Consider the following 24,171-nt stretch of genomic DNA (forward strand, 5'->3'; position numbering starts at 1 on the left):
AAAGGAGCTGACAGAGGCACCAGGCCTTTGCTTTCATGACTGCATTAATCTTCTCCTGGCCTTGGAAAGAAATTTTAGATGAACTTAGCACATGTTCTCAAGGAGCTTTCTTTCTCCAAGTTATTTGTACTCTGGATCCTGCACTGATGAATGATAATGCCAGTGAAATGGCCAATATAAATCAAATTTTGCTCGATAATCGTTTTAGTGAGGATGCCTGATGCTGTGTTGCTATTTAAGAAGTTGACAGTTAACTACCATGGCCCAGAATTTTTGATATCCATGGATAAAAAAATGTTTTTTTCCTGTCCATGAAGGTGGTGGTGGGAACAGAGGAAGCATTAATGCCCCTTTTTTCATATCTATGTATCACCCAAGAAGATTTCTTTCTTAGGTGGAGTTATGGAGTTCTTTTGGTCCAGGGGAAAGATTTTCAGATGCATATCATTTTAAGAACTAAGACAAATAATGTTATTGCTACTGCTGGAAATGTTCCTGGTTGGCAACTGAGCTATATTAACTATCATGTGAAAGTTTACTCCATGGCAAATGTGGCATAATTCAGTTATTCTGTCATGAAAGATGTAAAAGCCTAGCTAAGTTACTCTTTATTTACCCCGTGCTAAGAGCAGGTCCCTGGACAGTCACAAAAGCTCACAGTGTAAGTGGCAGCTTATTAAGTCATCACAACTTGCTTGTGTTTCTGAGTCCTAATAGACTAGGAGGGAATGAGTAGTTTGGAGATAGCTGACTACCAGACAGCACCTATGGCCTTGGTGGGAATTTGAGAATAACTTTTGATCAAACAAGGAACAAACTGAAACTAAGCCATTTTGTATTTGTGAACTGCCTATTCCTCTAAAGTTTCCTCCAGAAAATGCTCACATAGATGCAGTTGTCACAGCTCCAGGAGGTATGTGTGTCTGTGGGCAGCTATTTTGTTTGTTTTTCCTACACTTTCTGTCTATACATCTGCCATAGGCAGAGCTACAGTCCTGAAAACTGACAGGGAAAGTTTTCTGGCCTCACTGTAACACTTTAAGGCAAGGATCTGAGCTACGAGATGGGTCAGGACAACCCCAGAGCATGCCCTGGCACATCCCACAGTCAAGCTTAGAAGTTGCCTGAGTCTGTCCTTCATGAGCAACTGGACAACACAATTAATTCCCCCCAGGTGTCCATCTGTGACAAAAGTACCATTCAACAATTTTATATACAATATTTCTGTATGAAACAGAATATGAATAATAATAATGTGTGAATCACACCCAGCAAACACTGCAGGAAACACAGGGAAAGTACCACTAAGAATAGTTTATGATAAAAATTTTGTCCAATGAAAATTAGACAACTACAGCAACTCAAAGGAGCCACAGAGTTGCTCTTGTTATTTATCTTGTCATTGGGGTTAAAATCAGCCCATCCACCAAAAGGTGTTCAAAGTGCTTAGATATAAAGCAAATCAGAAAACAGTATGGTACAGACAGTAGAAGTGTATAAGTCAAGAATTTCCAATCCAGATATTATCTGGTTGGTTTCTTTATGCAAAATAAACAAATTTCATTTTCATTAGGCAAATATTGGATCATAGCATGAGGTCACAGCTAACCAAGAAGCTACTCTCTTATCATAATTTCCAGGGAAGCAGTACTTTCCTATTTACATATTGTATAAGAGAATAGTCAGAACTTAAATACAGTGTAATAAATAATTTGACCTTAGGCATTTCAAGGGTTGCATCAAATAAATGTACAGACTTGACCTTTCAAAAAAAGTTCTGCCATCATATCTGGTATAAATGTGTATTTTCTTAAGCTTTCTTTGTTCAAATGCCTAGTGACATCAGTGTGTTTCAGTTACTTGTTTAGACTTCTGAGTAACTATTTTGATTTCAACAATCAGTATTTAATATTCTAGTCACAAACTTTTTTTTGCACATAATGCAGTTACAGAACTTTTCAGCAGCTTTGATTTCAACAACTGCCTGATTAAATCAGTAATTTTAATAAAGCACCACATCAAAACTAAATGTGGAAGTTGAGATTCATTTAAAATAACCTTCAACTAAAGAATTTTGCCTGATCTTTCGTCATGATTTTGGTCTGTCCTTCACTTCACTACTTAGTAATGGAAGAGTGTATCTACTCAGCAAGATCTCTTCCAATGCTTTCAAACATGTCTCATTTTCAAAGACTGACTAGCCAGGCTTTGTCTGATGACAAGACAAATGCAAAAAACCCCCCTTGTCTGTGTAGCAAAAGCATTCATATGAAAGCATGGTTGTTATAAAAGTAGATTTTAGATGTTTTCTTTTTTACTTCTGCACTTCCTATTTCCTTAACTAACTGCCACTTCATTCTTAAATTTTGAGTTTTCTCTCAAGTTCCTTTAGATTCTTTTAATGATTGGAAGATTCCTTGGTTAGGTTTCTGATTGGTTGTTGTATTATTTTATTTTATCTTTACATAGGCTACACATTCTGAAAATACATATAGTATGACATAAATGTCAACCAATCTTTTTATCTTAGGCACCTAAAAATTATATTTATATTTATTTAAACTGATGTCTATGATCAAAATCAATTCAATGATTCATCCCTAAAAGGCACAACATCAACTGCAAAAACCAACACACCTTCCCTGTTCTCAAAATCTACAGGAATTATTGCAAAACCACAGAAGAGCAACTCATCAAAAGTAATATCAAAAGCATAGAGAATGTCACAGGTAGAGGAAAAAATCCCACAGCTTAATACTTACAGAATTTACTAAAATCTAGTTGCTTCTTTCCAGCCACCGGCCAGAGGACAGCTGTGGATGAGGCAGAGACACAAACAGTGCATCCTTTGTTACCTGTCCACACAGCTATTTGAAGTCTGCTAAAGAGCAAACTTCTGAGCAGTTACATAATGACAAAATAACACAAAGGAAAACACATACATGATTTTGCGTCAGCTCTTTTCCTTTCTGCACAGCAATTCCCGTGAAGATTGCAATGTAGAATATTTTTTTCCTGTTAGTATTGCTCACTTTGAGTTTTCATAACTGCTTGGAGATCTGCATCAACGTATTTGATTTCAGCTAATCAAGCATACAAATGAACAGGAATGCAGACACACAGCACTGTAAAAAACACAGAAGGAAGTTTTTTCAAACAAAATCCCTCTATTAGGCAGTGGTTCCAGTGGTGCAATCAGAATAGGAAGGAAAGTCTGTGTTGCTTCATTGTTTTGTTTGGATTTTGGGGTCCAGTGCTAACTTGTGATAATATTTCCATTTGTAAGTATATTTCTCTGAGGGCAATCCAAAAAAGTGACTATGATGAATTTAATAGGAAAAATATCCCATTGAACTTGCTAAGTTTTTCCATCATGAGTGACCATTACAGAACTACCCCACTCAATTATCTTTCCTGTGTAGTTCAGCAGCTTTTGGCTAAGTTTATTGTTTTTTATCAAAGTCCAATAAATGCACAAAGTGGATTCAATAGGTATGCAATTACAGAGAAATTCAATAACTGAATTAAGAGTTTTTAAATAAGAGAATGGATTGAACAGCATAAATGACCAAAAAGAATCTAGTATATAAACTGGGGGGAGTGGGGGTGGGGGGATTGCCACTTGGGGACTAATGGGGCATCGATTAGTGGGTAGTGAGCAATTGCTTTGTGCATCACTTGTATATTCCAATCCTTTTATTATTACTATTGTCATCTTATTAGTGTTATCATTATCATTATTAGCTTCCTCTTTTCTGTTCTATTAAACCATTCTTATCTCAACCCACAAGTTTTACTTTTCCTGATTTTCTACCCTGTCCCACTGTGTGTGGGGGGGAGCGAGTGAGCAGCTGTGTGGTGCTTAGTTGCTGATTGAAGTTAAATGACAGCAGTCCATTTTGGCACCCAACATGGGGCACGAAGGGTTGAGATAACGACAAACCTGACCAGAGCTAGTTAAAACAAATTTGTTACAAGCATTCATTATATTGGTCCAATAGTCTGTGGTCACTATGTTGATTTTTGTGTTCTTAACATTGTTGCTCTCGTTTTTAAGCACTGCAACCTATATCAAGGATATAGAGTTGGTTGCAGGGACATCTAGATCTTTAGAGACAAGCCCAAAGCCTACTGCTGCCAAGAGGAGTTTTGGATTTGACCTTAAATGTTGTGACACGTCAACTACATTTGTAATTCAAAGATTCAACTCTCTATAACCTCCACAGTTCAACAGTTAAACATGTCCTCTCTACAGACACAACTTATCTGATCGTCCCATCACACTGTGTAATTCTAAACAGGATTTTCCAGGTAGCATGTACAGAGCACTGTATCATCTCTCTGGCTTTTGGCAGCATCATTTAAATGTGAGAAAGGCCAATGGTGGCAGAAGTGTTAACTTAAGCAAACAGGACTTTTCCTTACGTCTCTCAAACATAAAATGCATAGCAGCAGTTTTGCAAAGTGAGCAAATTCTTTTCATCAAATGTAAAATTGATATTGAAGATTAAGAAGTTTCCTTCCCTTCTGGAAGAATATGTCACTCCTCTCACCATATGTAAGTGTATGTTGTTCATTGTTTATCCCCGAGACCTACTCACCACTTTCAAGTGATCTTCAGAAGATGCTAAATTTGGTCTGCTGTACCCACATTATAGGGCATTACTCATTTTATAGATTGTCACAAATGATCCAAAAGTGGTATTAAGTTTTAAAATAAATATAGATCACAGAAAAGCACAGAAAAATAAATACTGAGCTTATTATCTTCAGCTATACAAGTTGCTTGAGTGTATTGATGTCAGTGAATGTTGTAAGACCCTAAGAAGATGGCCAAGGCCATAAATATGCATTTTCTGTAAAGATATCAGGAGAACTCTTCCTGCTAGCTATTATTTTCCTGGCACCTGATGCCAACTGCTTTACTGAATTTCAAAGATGAATCCAATACTAAGTTTAAATTTATTCAAAAGTCTTCAGAGATTGCCTATCAAATGTTATTGCTACTGCTATGTCCAGTGAATTCATGGGTTGTGGCTATCTGAGGGCTTTAGGGTAGCCCCACAAATGCATATCATTTCAATTTTTGGTTCATTTCTATTGAGGCACAGCCTGAGGTCCCCTTTGGTTTGGATGAAATATAAAATCTATCCCAGTGATGGAAACTCATCACCAATATTCTCAAAGAAGGTAACTTAATCTAGCTGTCCACTCCACTGATATAATTAGGAATGCCCTTTGTCAGCCTTTGAGGGTTTAACTACAGCTGGCTGGGTTCAAGGCAGTCTTAGAAACCAATCTGTTTTTAGTAACACCATCTCCTTCACAGAATTACAGCCATACTTTCAGCAGATATACCCAGCTAACTGCTGAATGATGTTTTTCCACCCACTTATGCAGTGGTCAATGTCTTTTTCAGCACAACTGAAGCCCTGGATCAATGCCATGAAATGATTCAGAAACCAAAGGCTGGACTGACAGCTCAAGAATAAAGGTCATGAACCGTACTTACAGTGTTTGAATGTGGCTCAAATCAGCCTCTGAACATCATCATATTCCTGATCCAGCTGATGAGATTTAACTAGAAAAAAGATTCTAATGGGTATTGAGATGCTTACTGGCCTATCTATTGTTTAAGAAATGAAGATATTTTAGGTTCTGTTCTCTAGGAAAATCAGAACTCTACTCTTTACATGGATTAGCTAAGTTAGGGGGAAAAAATCTAACCTAATAAAAATTTAAAATCTTCTTTAAATTTATTCATCAAGACTAGTTCTGGATCTCTGCTGTACCCTTGACTCTTCTGCTGGAGTCTGCAGGGATTCAGATGATGGATACCTTCATAGTATTGTCAATAAGCTTTTCTAACTGAATATCACAAGCACCACTCCTTTTTCATATGCTTTGCTCTGGTAGGAATCTGATTTGCACAAATGAATGAGATACTCTGTTATAGTTCAAGTAAGTTGGATAAAGCTTCACCTCCAGCTTGCAAAATATTTGAGAAAAATGCACTATATCTTTATACTATTTACTTTGCACAGTTAGACCTGAAAATACCCAGCCTAACCTATTCATCAGCAAAGTGGCCTGAACTGTTCAGAAAAAATGTACCCTTTTTTTTCTTATCAGTCCTGAAGCATTTGTCTAAACACTTTGGATTCCAGCCTTCAAGTTTCTACCTACAGCCATGTCAGCGGGCTGGACACTGGCTCCCCCAGGCCAGAAGCGCTATAGCTGTGGTACTGCGGCACTGCGTCTGCTTATTGGCTTCGGCAAAATGCTGTGCTAACGTCACTGTACAGCTCCTGGACACAGGCAAAGGGAGGTTGGATTTGCTTGGAGCCACCCCATAAAAAGATACCCTGAATTCCTGTGTTGTAATTATGTAGTAATCATGAAATCCACTAAAGCCATGGATTTATTACCTTGCTGTTAAACCTTATGGTGTCAGACTGAACTTTTAAAAAATTTTTTCCTTGCTTTATTTGGTTCCTTTTTGCCTGTAATACAGATTTTCTGTAGTTGTCAGAATACAGGCATTACAACTGGGCCTTAAACACCGATAGTACATAAATTTCAGTGTCCTGCGTCTGAGAGAAAAAAAAAAAGGACTGTGAATTAAAGAAAAAAGCAATACACCTCCTTCTTGCTTCCGTAAGTCTCCATATACACAGGAGAAGGTTAACTCTGAAAATTGTGACTTACTGTATCTTTTAGAATTCTTGATAGCACTAACTGTTAATTATAGACATCTTCATTAGCCACATGAATATCATACCCCATGTTTGTATCTGGAAAGAGAAAATGAGCCTCCAAGGACATCCTATGACAATAAACTCCCCTTACAAATGGGTGATTACTTAAAACTACAGTGACTCATTGTTGCATGGCACATAATGTAATTAACTGCAGATTTCCCTGTGTTCAGTACAGACTGAAGCAAGCTGGTTTGGTTTGCATGGTCTTACTGCATTGCTGAGTGTGGCACAGTTAACTTCATGTCTGGGTTAGCTAAATCTTTTAAAAAAAATTCAGTAGTTAAAAAAAGCCATAAAAGATGGAGTCCATTAAGGATGAAATGCCTCTTGACCACACAAAACAGCTGCAGAGTCAATGTCCCTCCCAAAAATCTGTGGTGGGCTTCCTAAATACAGAACATGGAGGTCCTGTATAATGAAGAAGGCTTGTCAAAAATTGACATAGTAGGTTCCTTTGTTTATTTGTAATTGCCACTCTTTGTCAGAGGCAACAGAGGACTTGAAGAAATATGCTTGAAAAAGATTCCAGTTAATATCTGACTTGTGGGATATGTAATTCTGGCGTTTCCCATATACTCTGTGAATTGCCAGTGACACATGGGTAGCCTTAAGCTTCATGCTCCATCTATGGGCTTGTATGTATTGTACACACACACACGTAAGCAAGAATAAATGAATACTTCCAGAAACCTCACATTTCCAATAATGTTATCTTTGAATTCTCATGGTTTAATTGCCTTTGCTAATTGTAAGAGAGAGGGAGGGAAGCAAGCAAGCAAGCAAGGCAGCACCAAAGGATTGCAGCAGATCACTGGGGATTATGGGGAAATGCATCCTCTGAGTGGAAGATGTAAGAAGGATCTTACACAGGGCAGACACAATTATTTCAGCAGGAGACTAAAGATTGCCACATATTTAAAAGACCCCTCGCCTGTGCTTGGCCAGCTGTCTCTGCTTCCTTCTGTCCATCCTCTCTCCAAAAGTAAGTACTTTCAAAGTGAAATCCTGCTGCAGCCTAAGTACAAAGGCTTCCCTTGTCTCTGTTCATTGGGATAAGCTCGCTGTTTCCTTTCGCTTCCTTGCACATGCATGATATGGGCACCATCTGGCCCAGAAATGGCCAAGGACAGCCAAGCTTGCAAAACATCTTCAGAGAATGCCCTAGGCTCCCCTGCTCCATGTTTCACCTGTAACTACAGCAAAGATTTTATATTCATCTCTGATACATCCAGAAATATATTTAGAACTCAAGTTTACAAAGTATTTGAATAATGGGGGGGGGGGGAGAAGGATTGCAAAAGGAATACAGGCCTAGTCACCATTGTATTTTAATTGTCTAAGACTTCATACTGATGTCTTATTCTGCAAGAATCCTATCAAATAGGAAGTCAGCCAGACCTGAGACAAGAGATAGCATAATCAGATCATGCCCTGTAAGCAAAGTTATTGACAAAAAGATCTGAGTTCTGATGGCTTGATCCCGTTTCCACTGAATTTAGAGGTAAAACCTCCATTACTGCACCTAAGTATCCATTAACTCACTCCATGTGTATAAACAAGGCTCATATCCCACTTGATGTTCCACTGCAGGATTTATTATTGACCTTTTATTAGACTAGAATATAAAAGACAGCATTTCGTGTTAGATTGAATGCTACATCTATCCAGTTCTTGCTCTCATACTAATGTTAGCATTAAAAAGGATCTGACATTCTCACTTTTAGATTCTCTCTTGACCACTAGGTATGATCATCACTGGGCTAGAAAATAAGCTTGGATGATATTTTATTCTTAGCTTTTATTAGCCAGAGAAAGAGAAACTGATGGGAAGGCTCTCCATCACCATACCTAGAGTTTGCATAGGCTAACCCAGAGTCTGGGTAACTGCAGACTCCCTGATGTCTGCAGGGGCATAGTTAGCAAGGAACATACTACTCAGTGAGTCAAATTCAGGCCTTGTATAAATTTGCTATTCACTGCCCAAATCTGTCCATTGGGAAGCTAGGATTTTTCTGATTAGCTGTAGTAAAATATGAGGACTTACAGCTCTAGAGCTTCATCTATCTCTGGTAGCAAACTGTGAGAGTGACCTGATATCTAATGTCCTGAGGTTTCACCCACAGCTGTTTAAAACACAGTTCCCCAGCTTGCGTCTTGCTTTTCTTGTCTTTCAGCTGGTAAATTATGTCAACCCAGCTGGACTTTTACATCTGATATAGGTCTTCAATATATACTCCCCTCTGTCTCTCTGCACTAGCGGGGCTCTTCCACCCTCCACAAAAAGACTTACTGTCATTATTTTGCTCGCTATATGCTCAGAGCAACTTTTGCACAAAGAGATGTTATAAAAGGCTTCTATAGTCCTCAGGTGGAGATTCAATAATGACAGCACTTAGTAGCAGAGATTACCTTCTCTCCTTTGTTCAGCTGCCTTCTGTCTAAACATCCAGCATAAGTCCATCCTAAACTGGGTTATTTTGCACATTTGAAAATCCCACAGGCTTACAGTAGCCAAGTATTACACATAGCATCTTAAATAAGAAAACATAACCGTCTTCAAAAGAACAAGCTGATAATAGGGTCCCTGCTCCAGTGTTTGTTCCACTCTCCTCAGAGGCTCTGGCAGCGTCTAGAAAGTTAACAGACGCAGGCAGGGGAAAAAATGAATTACAGAGATGAGGGATCCCTCACAGACCATCAGTCTTTTCCTTGCATTGATTACAAGGGGTGCCAACTAAAGCATTTCTGCTGACCTCTGCTAGAATTCTTCAGGGTAATAAGGGCTCATTTTCAAACAACCTGTCTTTTAAACCATTTCAGCTTTTGACTTCAAAATCACCACCTAAATGCCATTCCAAACCCCATTGCCGCGTGTGTCTGGTGGGACTTGGAGATCAGCTGTAAATGACCCCACCACACAACATTCTTTGGGAGACATTTCTTTTCTCACTCCAACTCCTTTTATTTGCACACAAGGAGAGTCATGTCACATACCTGTAAAGGTGGTTCTTCTCCTGTCCTCCTCTGCTCCCCCCTTCCTCCCACCTCCTCGCAATCTCTTTTTGTCTCCCTCTTCCAAGTCCCTGGCACATACAACAGGGCTTGGAAGAACACGATGGGGACTGCTTTCACCAAGAGAGAAAGAAGGAGGCAGGCAAAGGGGCAAAAATGCTAGAAAGGATGCCTGGTTTCAGTCACCAGCTTGGGACGTGACTATGGGCACTCTTCTCCCTCCCATGCTGTTTTAATGCACCCACCACGGTGGTACCTGAAGGCTGCACAGAGCATGGTCCCACCTTGATGGCAGTCGTGCTGCCTGCCAGCCTTACTCTGCTGTGCTGCTTGGCCAGCTGGAGCAAAGCACTGCAGTGGGCCAAGTGGCTGCTAGTACTGTGGTTAGCCAAAATCCAGGATGTTAACTTGATTGTTTGCTATGGATACTCCTCACTATTTCAGGATGTGATTCTATATTTGTACAGCGCTAACCAGATGCTTTTCAAATACTGTTCTAGCTAGGACTTTTACCAGTATTCCATCCTTGTGTCTTGCAGTTCCCATCACTGCACATTTTCCACACATTTACATTGAATTATTTTGATCTCCTGTGCAAAAACAACACTTTACAGTTCTTGATTCTTGGTGATTTGTTATGCCAGTGCTGTCAGTCTGCCAGATGCAATCTGAAGGTGTCTGTGTAGGGCACACAGGGCTCTCAAGTCCTACATTTTTTTTTGTGGGCAGCTCCAACCCTCATGTAATCAGAGATAAGTGACTGACTTAGTTAAAAATGAGTGGGGCAGCTGGCTAAATGCTCAACCAAACAAAATGATCAAAGGGACAGTGCCAGATGTTTTCCATCAGCTCTACATATGGAGGTACCAGGGAGAGCAGCAGGAGCACCAAACTAAAAAGAAACCAGAGAAGCCAACTCTAGTTTCAACCATAACATGAGGAACTGGCTATAAATACTACATTCCTCAGTGAGGCTCCCAGAGGACATTCTGTAGGTATTTCTAAAACCTACAGGAAAAGCGTGTCTACTATTGTCTGACTTATTTATATGCATCCTCCTGGTAAATGTTGTATTAAGAATTATCATTCTTAGCATCTGTAAAAAATATACTTTAAAAATCATATTTTAGAAAGCTGCTAGAAATTATAAAAAGTGTTTTTTCCACAAAATTTATTTTTTGCCCAACCTGTGCCAATACAGTCTTTTCCTAGACTACTGTTTTGTGGGATTTTTCTTTTACCACTTTTAGTACATATTAAAATTTCAATTATTTCATACGTTTTTGAGTCCAAGTTACTGCAAGAGGCCCAAGTCATTTCAAGATTTACTGTGGAAAAGGAGCCAGCTTTTTATTTTTGTCTTCTGGGGAAGTTTATGGTAGAGTGAGATAAACATCCAAAATAGTTAAGGTTGTTTATCCTGCATCACTTAGAAGACATTCTTGACATCACTTGTATACAACTGAGCAGGGGAGCTGCTCAATCAGTGCTGACAGAAATTAAACCCAGATCACCCAGCCTCAGGGCATAGAGGCCTTACTTCAGTGTGATAAAATCTGCTTCTGTTGGGATAAAAACAATCCAAATTTTGGTGCATAAGGGCTCCTTTTCCAGTTTTGTTTCGGTCATTATTTTGGGACACTTTATCTCACCGTGACATATCTCTGTAGTATCTTGGGGCTCACAAGTGGGGAAGAAGATTGCAAAAGGCTCTGGTGCCATGCTTGTCCAGTGTAATGACTTTACTATTGGCCTCATATCTGCAAGTTGTAGATTTGGAGAGCAGGGATCCTGGAAGCTACCAGTAGGTAATGCAAGGCAACACAGAAACTTCAGAAATTTTTCCTGTTCTTTTTTGACGCTATAGTTTAGTGATGCCTGTCTGAAAGTCACCCCCTGACAGCAGGAGAAGGGAGACATGCTGAACATTAAAAGATTGGAAAGGCATTTCCCTGAAACAACTGGAAGTGCCAGACTTGCCCTGGGCTAGAAGAGATGCTAAGAAGGGGTCTTGGCTGTGTTGTTCAGTGGTGCTGAAATCCACTTTGACCTTTACCTATGTAGCATGGTCCTAGGTTTGGTAGTATATATGCTGCTCTTTGCATGATTATTGATTATAAAGATGTTTATTCCACGTATAAACAGCTTGATGTGCCCTTTAAAAGCCGCTCTAAACCCATTCTGCAGGAGCAAAGCCTGTGAACATGCTTTTTTTTCCTCTGATTCTTATCTCATGCACATGTAAGCCTAAGCCACTAATTGCAGTGGAAATATCTGTGATTTGCAGTGCAGGATGAGTTCTTTGCTGGTAGGTATGCTAGTAACAAACGGGCTGAGGAACTCACTAACTCTCATACTTGAGTCTAGGAAAGCTTAAGCATGACTCACTTAGGAATGCTTTGTACTCCCCTAATTGCATAATTACCTTAGAGAGCTCACTGGCCATTTGGCATAGAGGTCATGCCTGTTTCCTCTGAGCATAGGGTAACTCCTCCTAGCTTCTTCTAGCAGGATAAAAAGGAGTTGTGAGGAAGACATATGGCCATGGTCTCACTTTTCCTCTATATAATCCAGGACCAATATTTGTGCATGGCTACGAAGTCTGCAGTTGTGTGAAGTGAGGATGGAAAAGCTGACCATTACTTAAATAAATCAGCACTTTCACTTTTGCACTGAGACAGTATCTGTATTGAAAGGGATAGTGTGATATTCTGGGGTGTTTGGTACTGGTGCTTGTGACATCTGAGTTCTAAGAAATGGGATTAAAAAAAACTGAGGGGGCTGCCGCAAGCATAGGAACCTTCCCCGCTATATTCATATGCCATGGAGTTAGTCTAACTGCCAGGCAAAGAAAACAGAGATGTCTCCAACACCTTGTTCTCAAAAGCAATAAGTAAAAAGAAGATATGAATAATACAAATACTATCAACAATTGCAGTCATGCGAAACAGATGACAAGCAAAGTGAAGGGACCTGAATGCCCCATAAGAAATATGGAAAATGAACTCGCTAGTTGCATTAACGAAATTAAAGGAAGATTTGTCTGGATATTTCTCCTGGACCTCTAGCAAGCTCAACAGTGCAGTTTTCAGGGCTCACCCTTTGTGTGGAACTGGTAAAGTAAGTAAGCCCGCAAGATGGAACAAAAGGAGAAAGATAGAAATTAATTATATAGATAGCTGAGGAGAAGATATTTAAGTATAGCTATCTTTAGTCCCCCTGATGCTCTCTTGTTCTGGAGAATGGCTGGAATTTGTGGTCCCTCTTCTTAACCTTTTTATTAATGTAATCTAACAGCAAATTTGGAAGCTCGAATTCTCCTTTGCAGATTGGTGATGGCTATGATTGACTATGTAGTCAAACTTTCATCCCGCTCTCCCCTTCATTACACCTATGAATTTACCATCCTTCACTGTACACTGATGCATCTTCCATTTGAAGCAGCTAAAGCATATCTTCTCCTGTCCCCCTTACAGCCCACCAGCTAATATCCCCTAACATATAATGGAGTATATACACTCTCCTCCCACTGGGCTTATGAATGAAAATACTCATGGCTGCTATACTTCATGCTGATGCTAATGCTGCCAGTGTATGTTGTAGACATGCGCACAGGATGCCTGTCTGATTGGCCCTTCAAGATTTGTAGATTGATGTGAATCCAAGTGGTCTGATGTATCTAAGTTACTTTATTAGTGTAAACTTTGGTGTCCATGCACTTCTCGGCTGTGTACTTGGATTGGCAAGAGTGTGTATGATTACTCATTTGTTTAGAGGTTCATGATGGCTACTTAAATCTTTCCTTCTTTTTTATCAGCGTCTTTTTAAATAGTGTGAAGTTGAGCAGTGTAATGCTGACTGAGTATGCATTAGCTTCCCCTTTCTGTGAGAAACCTCTGCTTACAAAGTTCCCAAAGTGAAAGTGTTTGCAAGAGAAAACATAGCTGGGAGACACATCCAAGCCTGGCTCTGGTGAGTGGAGCTGTTGTTCTCATATAAAGGGAGCATCGCTCCAAAGCAAGAAAAAAGTTTTAGGGAGAGGAAAGAAAGTGAAAGATCTTGATTCCTGAACTGAGAGAGAACTGGTCAGCAGTTGATCAAACTGAGGGCTAATAACCAAGACCGATTCTGTTCTCACAGATATATATCTGAAGTATGGACTTCATTAGAGCTACATGTAAGTAAACCCAACCAAATTCAGAGGAAAGTCAGGCTCTGCGTCCCAACTACTTTTGTTATCAAACAAAAAATAGACATGTTTGTTTGTTGCATGCTTTTTTAAATCATTCTCCTGGAGGGTCAAGGAGGTAGCATGCTGTAGTGTGGGTGGCTGCCCTAGGGATCAAGAAACACCAGACAGAGTCTATAGTAAAGCTTCTTGCATTAGGATGGCGGCAGAGGAAACTATACAGAAAATGCAGTCCAGGAAAGTTCTTAGAAGATGAAGTAGGGATTAAGCCAGAGCCTATTTTACCATTTGCTAAAACACTCAGTGCATTTCCCTTCATGGATTCTGCATTCCAGAGGACTGCATGCTGGGTTAATAAAATCCCTCTCTTGAACAGGCTTTGGAAACTCAGATGGTCACTGACTGCCCATATGGCAGAATTTGGCTATTGCTATTAGACAGCTGCAGGAAGTTGAGGACATGAAAGGGGAGACAGCACCAGAATCTTATGGACATGCAGACATATAGAGAGATACATGGCTTTGCCTCATGGCAGGAGCTTCCAAAATATGTTCCTCATCAAAATGCCAGGATCCTCTTTTCTTTTTTTTTTTCAGGAACTGCAATTTGCACTTCTGCTTTTCATTGGTGATATGTATGTGATTTAAACCCTCATACACCCTGAGCTTAAGTTTCAAGAGCATTTTAAAACAATTAGCACACTACAAGAAAAATAGCAAAACACCACATTTCCATTGCTCACAGACTCAAAGGGAGATTGAGTTTAGCATTCTTCCTTGGGGAAGAAATGACATGCTCCCCAGTAACCCATTGCCAAACCACTGCTCTCTGTTTTGAGTAGCAAATGCCATTCTTACTGCGTCTAAAAGCCCAGACTGTGTTTCTTTTCTTAACATGAAATTGTGTATTTTGGTACTGCTCTCAAACAACAGTTTAACAGAACAAAGGAGTTATCTTTATGAGACAGCTAGGGAAATACACAAAGAACAGGAAGAAGCAGCTAACCTAAATAATGACATTGAAAACAAAATAGCTATCGGGCTATAAATAAACAATATGAAGTAAATATAATTATTTTTATTAAAAGAAGCCACAGACTTAATTCCTGAGGATAATGACATCTACTGTTTCCTCAGACGTTAGTTCTCTTTTTTTTCAGTCAAGCCACAGAATAACATTTCCTACTTTCTTCAACTTTTTACAGTGTGAACTTTCATACCACTTCTTTTGGAGAAAACTGCAAAACCCAGACACGTACATTTAGGAGAAAGGTCAGATTTTCTAAAACAATAAAATTGCCCAAACTGCTGTTTTTGAACTGTGCAAATACATGCATTCTTACAGAGCAGGGAAGTAAACATACACATGACTGCGTTAATTAAGACAATGCTTAGTTTCCTGCAACCTAAAGGAATTTTCTTATTTAGACTGTCTTTAACGATGCAGTCTCCCATTGTGTGTATGTGAGTGTGCAAAGCAGCAATTGTAATTTCAGAAAAAGGCAAGGTCTGCTCCTAACCTGGTGGGTGAATGGGGAAGGTATTAAATAATACTCTAAACCAAAGCCAGACTCAACTTTCTGAGCGCCAGACTCAGTCACTCCAGTCTTCTCACTTTCTGTAATAGTCCTAAACGACCTGAGAAGCAGCCTGATTCACGTGCTTTTTTTTCCTTGAGATTGTCTTGTTGAGTATCTCAGGCAGGAAACTGGCCTGATCTGTTGACTTACAAGATTTCAAATAAGCATTCCTGTTTCCCCCTCCCAATCCCGACCAGCAGCACTCGGCTGAATCACTTCCCTGGCGGAGGCAAGAAACGGGCAAGAGCAAAGCGCTCATGAAGTGTCTGAGCAATTGGGAAATGCTCTCGGGCTGACACACAGTCAGCAAAACCCACGACCAACACCAGCAATGTGTCGGGGCATGTCACCGGTCCCCAACCCTCAGGCTTTACCTGCTGGTGGGCGAATGGCCGGTGGGGATGTCCTGCACGAAGCTCTGCTCCATGCCCGGGATCCTGGCCGGGCTGTGGGGATGGTAGGCTGTCAGAACCACGCTGCCCGAGTCCTTCATCTCCATGGTCATAGGCACATGTCGGCCCCGCTGCCAGCGACCAAGGTGACCGAGGGGTGCCGACGGGCCGGCGAGCGGTCCTGTCACAAGCGTGAGCACATGGCCTGGCTCTGTAGCAGCCTCTCCCCACCGTTTGCTGTCAGGAGAGCTGTGTAACTGAGACACTGCTCCTCTCCCTGTCAGGAAAGCTGAATTAGCATATATTCAAAAACACCGCCCACAAAACAACCCACGGGGAAGTTACTATGTTCCTAGGAAACTAGAAACCTGAGATAATCCTGCATGGCACCACGCTACCGCAGGGAAGACGTCTTGCTTGCTTTCTTTTTGTTTCCTTTTAAGAGCCAATTTCTTAACAGTCCTCCTGCTCTTGAAATAGGCTTGACTAAGTGAAATCATTTGCCAGTTAAGCAGCAGGACAAGTGGAGAGCGCTAGTCAAACACAAAACGTGGTTTGGCAGAGCAAGGAGTGACATTTAAGCTGCTTACACGGGAGATTCAGAAACCAAGTGGGCTCCGCTCTGTTTAAATTATCAAGGAGCAGGAAGCCTGATTTCCCCCATGTCGGATCATTTCTGTGGCAGGGAATTGCACTTTCTTTCTCCTGAAAACAGATTAAGCTTTCATTTTGCCTGATATGGCTGTGTACATAATTACAAGGTCACTAGGAAATGAGTGAATTATTTTTACAATAGTGTGCATTCATCTGGAGTAATGCCATAAATAAATACACCCCGAGATGCTTGATATTTTTTCATGCTTGTGCTTGATCTTTCTGTGCTAATTGAATGTTTTTCACTGAAAAGGAAACTAGCAAGCAAAAATATCAGGATCCAGTTCTGGAGTAACACCAAGAGAAAACTGTAGACAAAATGAGAAACCTCACACATCCCTTTATTTTCCTCTCCCACTTCTTCAGTGTTCGGTGTTTTTTTGAAAAGAAATATTTCTGATAAATGCCTGTTCCTGAAAACTATTGTCCTGCCTATGGAATCATGGGAAGGATGTCCCTAATTTTACTCTGAGAGCTACAGCTCTCTGAGCACCTTCTGAGCAAGTGGGTGAAACATCAGCCTCTGTGCACCTTTGTCACAGCTATGGATGGTGTTCCCAGTGCAGGAACTGTGCAAAATGCCTGTCAGAATCCTCTTTCACATCCCCCTGGAGTGAAGGTGCTATCTCTAGTGCTGCTATATGGTTGCCTAAATTACACTGTTGGTCTCTCCAGCTGGCAAAGTAGCTCAGGCTTTGAATGGCACAAAAATGATTCACCTCATCTCCACCTTCCCCCAAGCTCCATATCCTGCCTGGAGGGGCAGGACAGTTTCAGCCAAAAATGTTGCCGCAACTCATGTAGGCAGTGCCCAAGTTAATTTTAAATTAGCCAGCACAGGACACTGATAACAGTACACTTGACAGCACTTCTTGCCAGGCTCACCCAGGAAGCATAAATATTTGAACATGCAGAGCCTCTAGGCTTGCTCTTGCTACGCTGTTAATATGTCCTGGATCAAATATTTTAAAGCCAGGTTGCCCAGCATAAAATCATAGTTGCTTCCATGGCAGCGTGGAGGGCCTCTGGGAGCTGCTGTAAAGCCCCGTACATATATGTTAGAAATGAAGGAGAAGGCTCTAAGCTAACTCTGGAAGCACTGCCTACTGCCCACAGCATCAGGACAGTATCTCATGGTGCCACCAGTGAGGACTGGGGTGAATGCAATAACCAGTGAAGACCTCATTGAGCTCTGTGATTACTGTGGTATTCAGGAGAGGGATAGGGTCTGAAAAATTAGGATAGATGCCATCATGGATCTCATATCCTAACTCTGTGGAGCTCTGACTGAATGCTAAGCTGATGTGTGGCAGCTGGATGACAAAGGATGCTGCTGCCAATGTCTTTTTTTCCCTTCCTACCCCAGCTTTACATTTCCTTCTTGGACCAGAAGGTGGGTACCCCACTTCTCTGATGGGGGGGAGTAAATTATAAACATAACTTTATATTTGGCACAAGTGCCAATAGATATTTTGAAAATTAATCAGCCAAAATACATATATCAAATGGAGAGCTGAAAATTTCCAAAATAAATTATAAAATATCTGTTGACACCCTTTAAAGGCATTCTCCACAATTTACTTCTAGACACTAAACACCTGAAGAAACACACATAGTGAAAGGCACCAAACACCGTCAGAAACAGAGTAGGTGTCCTTTAGGAGATGAGGGTGCGGACAAAGTATTGGCTGCAACTCCAGATAAGTCTTTTTTCTTCCTTCCTAGCATCATAGTACTAGGCTTTCTCCAGTACCATCAGACAACAAAATGATGGTTATGCGCTTTAAGCTATGTGTAGATAAAGCCCACAGAAGAAAGACCATATATTTTTAGTATTATTTTTTTTTCCTCTCTTCCCATAATAAAAAACCCAAACACCAATATGACTTAGAAAAGAATAAAGGTACCCTCTCAATAGTAAAATGCTTATAAAGAAAAGAGGCCCACACTTATTAAATGGGATTTTCTCTCGAAGAAAAATAAACATGGAAGATTTCATGTGGAGATTTATAAAGTGCTGGTGCATAAACTGGAGTCTCGTATGGAAATGTCAGACTGTTTGGCAGAAGTACAAATAGATATTTTGAAAATTAATCAGCCAAAATACATATGTCAAACTGAGAGCTAAAAATGTTTATATGTGTAATGGCTCTTGGGGTTAGACATCTGCATATTATTGAAAACTAAAAATGGGGCTAAATCAACTAGAGATACACATCAGCCATTAAATAAGGTTTTAACTGGACTAGTGATGAAGCCATAAGAAAGTGTACAAGGCAACATGGGCCAGATTTCTCCTTCAGTTCTATCTGTGCAATTCTGTTAGTTAAAGGAGAATTTATTCTAGTTTCTAAAGAAGCAAGTAGGAAAATATTTTAATCCAGCATGCTTGTGTTTCTACAGCATCCTCTTCAATACTAAATTGTGGAGTACTCAGGACAATGACATTTCTAATTGTTTTTTTCAGGTAGTTGATAAGTCCGTAGACCTTTCAAATACTCTGGAAATGCCATTTTGGTAAGAAATAATATTGTCAGAATGCTTTTGGTGGCAACCAGTGAAGTGAAGGTACAGCAAGAGAAGAGTCTGTGGGGAGTCTGTAGCCAGTGAACCCATGAGCAGCTCCCTCAGGTTTGGTAGGCAAGGACCTTGTGCTTTCAAATTTTACATTGTGCTTGTGCCAAGGGGAGTGCTTTTCACTTTCACAAATATGGCAAAAGAATTATTTATATATGGATCAGTGGGGCCAGACTTTGAGAACTGGAATGAAAAACCTTTATTAACCTATTGCTTCAGAAACATAAATGGCTACATAGTTGTTATGATCAAGCCTTTAGCTCTTCTGTTGAATATCTGTGACAGCGATATATAAGAAGTATAAACACACAGAAAGTCACTAATTAAAGCTTACTGAGATGAAAAAGAAATTGGCATTGTTATTAATATTTATGTATTTACATAATATTAATTAGTAATCATTGTGGCAGTAACATGATGGGCAACCTTTGTGTAGCAAATTTAATGTCTATTGCTTGGAAAGGAAATAATAATGTTTCACACAGATTTTAAACAGCCTTTTCTGGTTAAGTCCAAGGGGGGCTGTCACCAAGAGGAATAGGATTTGTGGGCTAGGTGTTCTTGGCGTGAGATGGCAGGGGGTATGCACCATTATATCATAAAAGTAGACCCACAGAGCCCTGGGAAGTGCAAAATTCCCCTTTGAAGTGCAAATCACACAAAAATCTCTGGTATTGAATTTCATTGCTCGCTTCCATCTTAAATTAGCCAGGCCAAAGTTGGACAGAATTTGCAAAACTTTGAAGTTAATTTTGGACCAGTTTAATGTGAACATGGGTTAGATTAAGTTTTAAAAGGAAGCTGTGTAAAACACAGCATTTTTCACTGATTAAATCAAAGGAAATTAAGTGGAGCAATACACAGAAAAATGTCATCCTAGCACTGCATCTAAATTTCTCTTGCAATAAATTTTGTATCTATCTATGTGAAAGAAACCAAAACCAGAACCACTGTATTTCTCCCTCCTTTGGGAAAAAAAAAAAAAAAAAAAAAAGTATCTATTACTTGTCTCTAATTTGTCATTTGGATGGAAAGATGCTTGAGGGGTGGGGGGCAGAAAGATTCACCATACCAAAGAGTTGGTGTGGGCAAAAGCCACCCAGACACTGAAAACAAGGAGTGCCACAACATAACATAAAAGTCAAGGACTGTGGTGTGTGACTCTCCTACTCCTCAGTACCAATGCCTCCCATGAAAAAGGTGTCCGAGAAGGGGCTGACTCTTGTGTCAGGAAAGTTGTCACTGTGGCTTGAGGTCTATTTCCTTTAAGAGGATTTTATACATCAGGAAGTATAGTTTCTAATGCTTGATTTAGTCTCTGTGCATTCTATTCCTGTGATGCCAGAAGGATTACAGTCTTTATTTTTCTGCTGCTAAGGTGAGGTGTTTGCATGCCTCGGTGTGGGCAGCTGGGAATGTGAGTGAATGGGTGAGATTCATTGGTAGCATCACAACGCACCCACTACTTTTAGAACATTGAAAAATTCATAAGCGAAAAAATTAACAACATTGGAAGAAAATCTTTGTTATTCTGCTTTCTTTGTCTTTTCAAACTGAGATTAAAGACAACATTGAGAAAACTGTTTGTCCTTTACAACAGGTTAAATAACAAGGCTTTTTAGGCAAAGAGAATAGAAATCAGGTTTCGTGGCAATTGGTGTTTTTTCAAAGGTTTTTAATTAGAGCATGAAACAAAACATTCATCTTTGTTAAATATAACCTCACATTTTTCAGTCCCAGGCCCAATTTAAATATGCATCACACTTTGGTGAAGTTTAAGATGGTAATTTTTTTATTGAGTGGATTCTTTTATCTTAAAAAAGACACAAAAGCATAGAAAAAAATTCTTTAGGCAACTTTGTGTAGCTGCTCGCTTAGCAATGACCCTCATTTATTTTCAGGAGTTCAAAAGCTGGTTCTCCTTAGCCCAGATTAGACTACCCATATATTATTCCCATGTTAATTATGTACAGAAAAGGAAACTTTGTTAATCTGCCTGCCACAATAGGGCTTTCGGGAGGTTTACTTTAAGAAAAAGCTCATATCCTTTCATTCATCCATCAGGTTCATGCTCTTTCATGACATGTTGATCTAACCACTTCAGCTGGGACAGCTGACATCCACAGCTGAATGCTGTGGTCTGTTTTTTTGTTCTGAGGCAGTAAGTTAAAATTACATGAAGGAGTGGTAATGTGGTTGTTAGGAAAAGTAGCATTGGGAGAGGCTGGCTGCTTCTCTGAAATGTTTCTGTAAGCACAAGCTGAAAATGGGAATTGGTCTCTGCAGCATGGAAGGGGAAAAATGGTCAGAGATAGACAACAATGAGCATTTTCAATACACGTGTATCCATCCAGATGCATCTGAAACAGCAGAATTGGGTTAGGCATTTGCATTGGGTACAGGGAAAATGAGTCCTCATATGAAAATTTTATATATATATTTATAAATATTTATATATTCCGCATCATACAATTAGGGTTGTAATGAAAAAAAATGTAAAAAGATACTTTCTTGTGTAAAAAGCCAACCAGACAGAGCTTTATAACATTAACCTTGTAAAAACTCCTGTTTTCAAGGGGCCAGTCAAATACTGAAGCAGCTGTATATATATGTATATATACACATATATACATATTTGCTTCGGATATATGTACATACACACATAACCCCCTGTCTACCTTTAGCTACTGTTTTAAGATTTAAGAAAGGTATTCCTTTTTTTAAATGCTATGAACAGCAAAATGCAGTTTTCTGAAGGTGGTAATGACTTGTGCATCTACTTTGCCATTACAGCGTCATTTTGGTAGGATATCTAAGACAACAGTATTAAGAAAGTGATTGTAGCCCCTTTCTTGTTACAATCACAAGCGATTGCACATTCAGCATTTTTGTAACGTTTTTAACCTGTAAATCACTCCATTTCTAGTGAAGACTATGTAAGGCATAGTCTATTTTTCCGTAACTATTCCAATGATTTCTTTCATTGTGCTGTTTCGTAACCAAGTCTGTTTCCCAGGGAACAGCAGTAGACCATAGCTCTGCTGGTGTATTGGAAAGTTGTACCATGTGAGACAGTCACCAGAGCACCATTCTCTTGACTGAACCAGACTTCAAACTCTATTCTTAGGGATACGTGTAAAAATTGATGAAGCAAGGTAGAGAGGTGTTAGCACTAACCATTGATGTTTCTCAGGAACATAACTGGAGACATGTCAATATCAGTTATCTTGTATTGATTGCATTCTACTCCTTTTAAAATCAAGAGCTGTGGTTTTAAAATTAGAGTCCAACAGCATCATTAACTGGTTTTCCCACATCTGCACCCCAGAGGAGAAGCCTCAAATTCTCCTTCACATCTAGAGAAGAGCAGTGTATTTCAACAAAGCATATCTTACATCTTCATCCTGCTTTGGCATTCTGTGGCTTGATGACTTGAATTCCTGAAGTTACTAAATTTACTTTTGCCTTTCCTATGCAAAAATGAAGAAACTTTTCTTATCTGCTGATTTTTTCATAGTACTACCATATCACCACTAAAGTAATAGTTGAAGTCATTAGATGAGTCTTATTCTTGTATTGGTCATGCAAACTTGATATCTCAGAACTTCCTTGAAATATCTGTGTGCATAATGAAGAGAGGTGAGGATAAAAATTAGCTTTGTGATCTTTGCATGAAAAGATGCAGAATGATGCAGGTATTCAAGTAGTGGGTCTGGACTGTATACAGTGGATCTATCCACCTACTCTGCATAGTACCCACTTCTGGAAGTGGTGTGAGCATGCTGCCATCACCATATAGCCAAGCAAGCTCAAGGTGACCAGAAAACTTCATGCAACACTCATTTCTCAATTTTGAATAAACTCAAAAGTTGCCATAGTCATGAATGGGAATCTGTGAACTTCTGCATTCTGAGTTCTGGTTACTCCTTTTAAAAATCTAACTTATTACAGAATGAAGTGAATTCTACTCAAAAGTGATTTTCCTATTTTGATAGAAACATTTTTATAAGTTAGTAACTTCAAACTTAGATCTGGTGCAAAAGTAAATAGATGTTTATTGATTTACACCAGCATTAAAGATTTTCAGTAAGAGGAGGCACAAATAAACTTAATTAAAATCTCTATAAGTGAATTTAATGCTATAATTTATATGACAAGTTTTTTATAAATTTAAATCCTAATTCTAAGGCCTCTATAGTTTATGAAGAGTAAGAAGAGAATGCTTTCAAATTAAAAATAAAACAGTTTGAATATACCTAAACAATTTAATATGCAGCAGAAAAGCAGTGGAAGGTACAATTATTACTGGCCATTTGCATTTTGAAATCACATTATCAAAGGTATGCATTTACTTTATAGTATTGCTAAGTTAAACATACCTGTGGGATTGGCATATTAAGCTGCCATTATTCACATTCTCATTCACAATTGACGTTAATCTCTGTATGAACAGTCTGTGTTTTAGGAACAGAGATACTGAACTGACTTTTCCAGGAAAATGCAGGATGCTTGTGGCATAAGCATAGAGGGAACCTACGCTGCCTGACTCACAGTCCTGTGCCCTAATCACATGTGAGGTTGCAGCTTAACTAATCAACAGTTTGGAAAGTACTTTTATAAAGAATGGGTGAAAAAGATAATACATTTAATCAGCCACAGAAAGAGAACCACAACAGGAGATACAGAGAATGTACTATGTGAGCCACAGAAATGATTCATCTTCTCTGCAAGTGGCTAGTTAGCAATTTATTCTCTGCGGAGGGTATGTGCTAATTTTGGTGGGGTGTCTAGGGACACTAAAGGGCATTCCACAAAGGGCATTCCACCTGATGATTATTAAATCATACAAATTAGTCCTAAGCAGAAACACATAAATGAACATAACTTCGCTAAGCACATTAACAGACATGTTTCTAGGCTTCTTTTATGGCACAGTATTGAAGACCATGAACTTAAATATGTTTTAGAAGCACTAGAAATAAATTTTGCCACTGCTCCAAGTGGGTG

The 24,171-nt window shown here is 39.5% G+C and overlaps 1 protein-coding gene across 2 annotated transcripts in view; it reads right to left on the minus strand.

Moving 5' to 3' along the window:
- Positions 1 to 16,179, minus strand: part of ARHGAP28 (Rho GTPase activating protein 28) — a 76,161-nt gene extending 59,982 nt beyond the window's left edge. The window contains exons 1-3 of one of the 2 annotated variants that reach the window (XM_075023032.1): positions 15,916 to 16,050; positions 2,943 to 3,125; positions 2,763 to 2,813 (exon numbers count right to left, since the gene is read on the minus strand). Coding sequence is in view for 1 of the 2 variants with exons in the window: in XM_075023031.1 (XP_074879132.1) it covers positions 15,916 to 16,046 (131 nt within the window). In the remaining variant the exon portion in view is untranslated. Of the gene's footprint in view, positions 1 to 2,762; positions 2,814 to 2,942; positions 3,126 to 15,915 lie in introns of both variants that reach the window. The other variant, XM_075023031.1, reaches the window with a different exon arrangement.
- Positions 16,180 to 24,171: the final 7,992 nt, after the last annotated feature.

Source organism: Buteo buteo, chromosome 3 (assembly GCF_964188355.1).
Source record: "Buteo buteo chromosome 3, bButBut1.hap1.1, whole genome shotgun sequence".
Taxonomy (NCBI): domain Eukaryota; kingdom Metazoa; phylum Chordata; class Aves; order Accipitriformes; family Accipitridae; genus Buteo; species Buteo buteo.